The sequence below is a fragment of the Trichoplusia ni genome, assembly GCF_003590095.1.
Source record: "Trichoplusia ni isolate ovarian cell line Hi5 chromosome 13 unlocalized genomic scaffold, tn1 tig00001975_group12, whole genome shotgun sequence".
In the NCBI taxonomy this organism is placed as follows: Eukaryota; Metazoa; Arthropoda; class Insecta; order Lepidoptera; family Noctuidae; genus Trichoplusia; species Trichoplusia ni.
Genome location: NW_020799712.1, coordinates 26,493 through 29,171, shown reverse-complemented (window position 1 = coordinate 29,171; position 2,679 = coordinate 26,493). Strand labels below are relative to the sequence as shown.

Sequence of the window (2,679 nt, the reverse complement as noted above, 5' to 3'; positions counted from 1 at the left end):
TCTTTTAATTTTAATACTAAATCATTTCTAGTCGATCTGTCCTTGTCAGTGCCAAGCGGAATAATGGCATCATAATTTGAAAGTTAAAGATTATGAATACGAATAGGTCTTTCAGCAGGTTGCTATTAAGGGATAGAAAGGAAACATCTATCATGTACGTATGGATGTTTCTTCGACTTTCACGCAAAATCCTTTGAACGGGTTTAGAAAAAACTAACACACCTAGTTTATAACAAGGATGCGATAGTTTTATGTTCCCGTTGATCATTTTCGATTCGTGGGCAGGCACGGGGCAACAGCTACTTTGGAATGACTTACATATCATCAGATCAATTTTATTAACATATGGACTACACTATACGTTACTTTTCTGCTTACAAATCCATTAAAAATTCCAGTAAAGTAGAAGAGGCGTCAGTGTTACGTCAGTGCGTGCACTCCGCGCAGCAGGAGGCGGCGAGCTTGCTGGCCGACAAGCAAGAGCTTTTGGAAGCCATGCGTATTTTACAGGTAATGTATTAGGAATTTTATCCGTTTGACTCGGCGAATTACCCAAACATTCAAGTTACATACCCAAGGACACCCACCCTTTCTTACTTTACCTGAAAAATCTTGATTGCTAAAGTTCAGGAGTAGCAGTTGTGATATGATATGAACGTGACCTGCGAGCCGAAAATTGTAGCAAGTGACGTCACTCAAAAGTTTAATAGATATTTCATCACTAGACAGTTAGAAACTAGACTTCACAAGATTGCCTGACAAAACAGGGAGAAGATGTTTGGACACAAAAACTACTAATCCAATTAAAATACCTGACTTACTGACTATCTTTCATAAACACGCGGACGAATCCCCAAGTAACAGCTATTATTTTATAACATCAGTTATCAACTACCCTGACAAAAAATTAAGTTTCACACACACCCCATCATCGTTCCAGGAGCAGTTAGGTGGTTGTCGCGGCAAGAGATAAGCGTCGCGAGGCGGTCCGCCGCAGGGCTGCCTCGACTGCACCGCCTGCTGCGGGGACCAGCAGACTTAGACGGTATATACTATACTAGGTAATGTTGTGACTACCCTACTCGTTCATGAATGTTGAAAGCTTTGATGGGAATTGTTGTTTGACGTGCTTGGACGATGTTATCTTTGAATAATCCGAAGTTTTGTCTAAGGGCAGCTTGTGACTGGTTCAGTAAACTTTTCAGAAGATTTTTATTTGCTGGCGTATAAAACTAGATAACAATAATATCCCATGAAGTTAGCCGTGACAGAAAAGATAAGATATAATACTGGCATATATATGTCCCAAAGCTGGGTGCAGGCCTCTTCCCGTAGAGGGAAGGGTTGAGCTGAGAATAGTCCATAAAAAATAAATGGCTGATTGAAGTCTCAATACTGAAGGAAAATGTAAAGATTAAATGTATGAAGGTTTTTATGTCGCCTAAAATAGTCTAAGAGTCATACCCAACTTACAAACCAGATTCAAATGTAAAATATTCTGAAACGGAAACAAACGCAACATAAGGTTTAGACATTTTATGTTATTAATTATCCATGTGCCACCCTATACCCTAAAGTGACAGACAAAAATAGACTCAACGGCGACTTAAAACTGAAAACCCATTTATTATTTGACAGAAATAAAGTATGAGATTAACTTTTGTAAGTTACATGTTCCTTTAAGCCATTATATTGTGTACTTCGGCTTAGTTCGGCTATTTTCGTACATAGCTCAATATATTGTGAAGAGAAAAAACTCCAAATGCATAAGGTAAATAGGATTTAATGTTATGTTAGCTCTTTAAACAGGATTGTGATTGTGGAAGCGAGATAGCGATACAATGCACGTAACGGCGTTTCGCTTACACAACGACAGGTCCTGCGTTAAGGCAAGTTATTAGCTGAGTTTTGTTAAAAGTACACGCCACTAGCGCCATCTGTTTAATTTATGTGTTTATACCAGTGAAGTATACACATATAGTTTGGAGGCCATAAAGTTTATAATATTAAAATCAAAGGTGCAATGCAGACAGAGGAATCAGTTGGTAAGCTTGATTTTTAAAACAGAAGGAAAAAAGGTTACAAGAAAATGTAATTTTTGGAATGTATCATTAACGAGTAAAGTTTTACTGTTTTGGCTATTGAAAAATTGAGCTTAGCAATTGCGATACTGAAAGTTATAATAAAGTTACTGAAGTACTTATATGAAGCATTTATTAATTATTTATTATATTTATAGCTTATTTAATATTTTAAACAACATGTTCCTCTTGTTTTTAATCTGATTTTTCTCTACCATAGTACTACAAAACACCGTTTCTTTTATCCAGAGAATATATTTATTTGTTTTTTTTTTATTTAAGGAACAACGGAATTTAGTATAATTTTTTGCTTACCATACCATTGAGAGAAAATATTGAATTGAATTTAACTTATAATATGTATTTGTAAGTCTGTATTTACATATAAAATAACTAACTAGGCGGTTAAAACAAATGTATTGCCATATGTTATATATATTTAAATGTATTATAATGTAAACAGCCCCAATCCGTTATATATATGCCCCTTGAGAAGTAAGAATGTTATCAATATGAGAAAAACTAAAATATTACCTCAATTTGAAAATAATAATAATAGTATATTTCAATAACTCTTTATTCGCGATATAATAGTAGG

At 35.1% G+C, this 2,679-nt stretch overlaps 1 protein-coding gene across 1 annotated transcript; it reads left to right on the top strand.

The window, feature by feature from the left end:
• Positions 1-398: 398 nt before the first annotated feature.
• LOC113506391 lies at positions 399-1,209 on the top strand (the record flags this gene model as incomplete). Its single annotated transcript, XM_026889241.1, is given in 2 exon segments — positions 399-510; positions 941-1,209. Coding segments are annotated over 2 exon segments (145 nt in total), but the record flags the coding sequence as incomplete, so codon positions are not given.
• Positions 1,210-2,679: the final 1,470 nt, after the last annotated feature.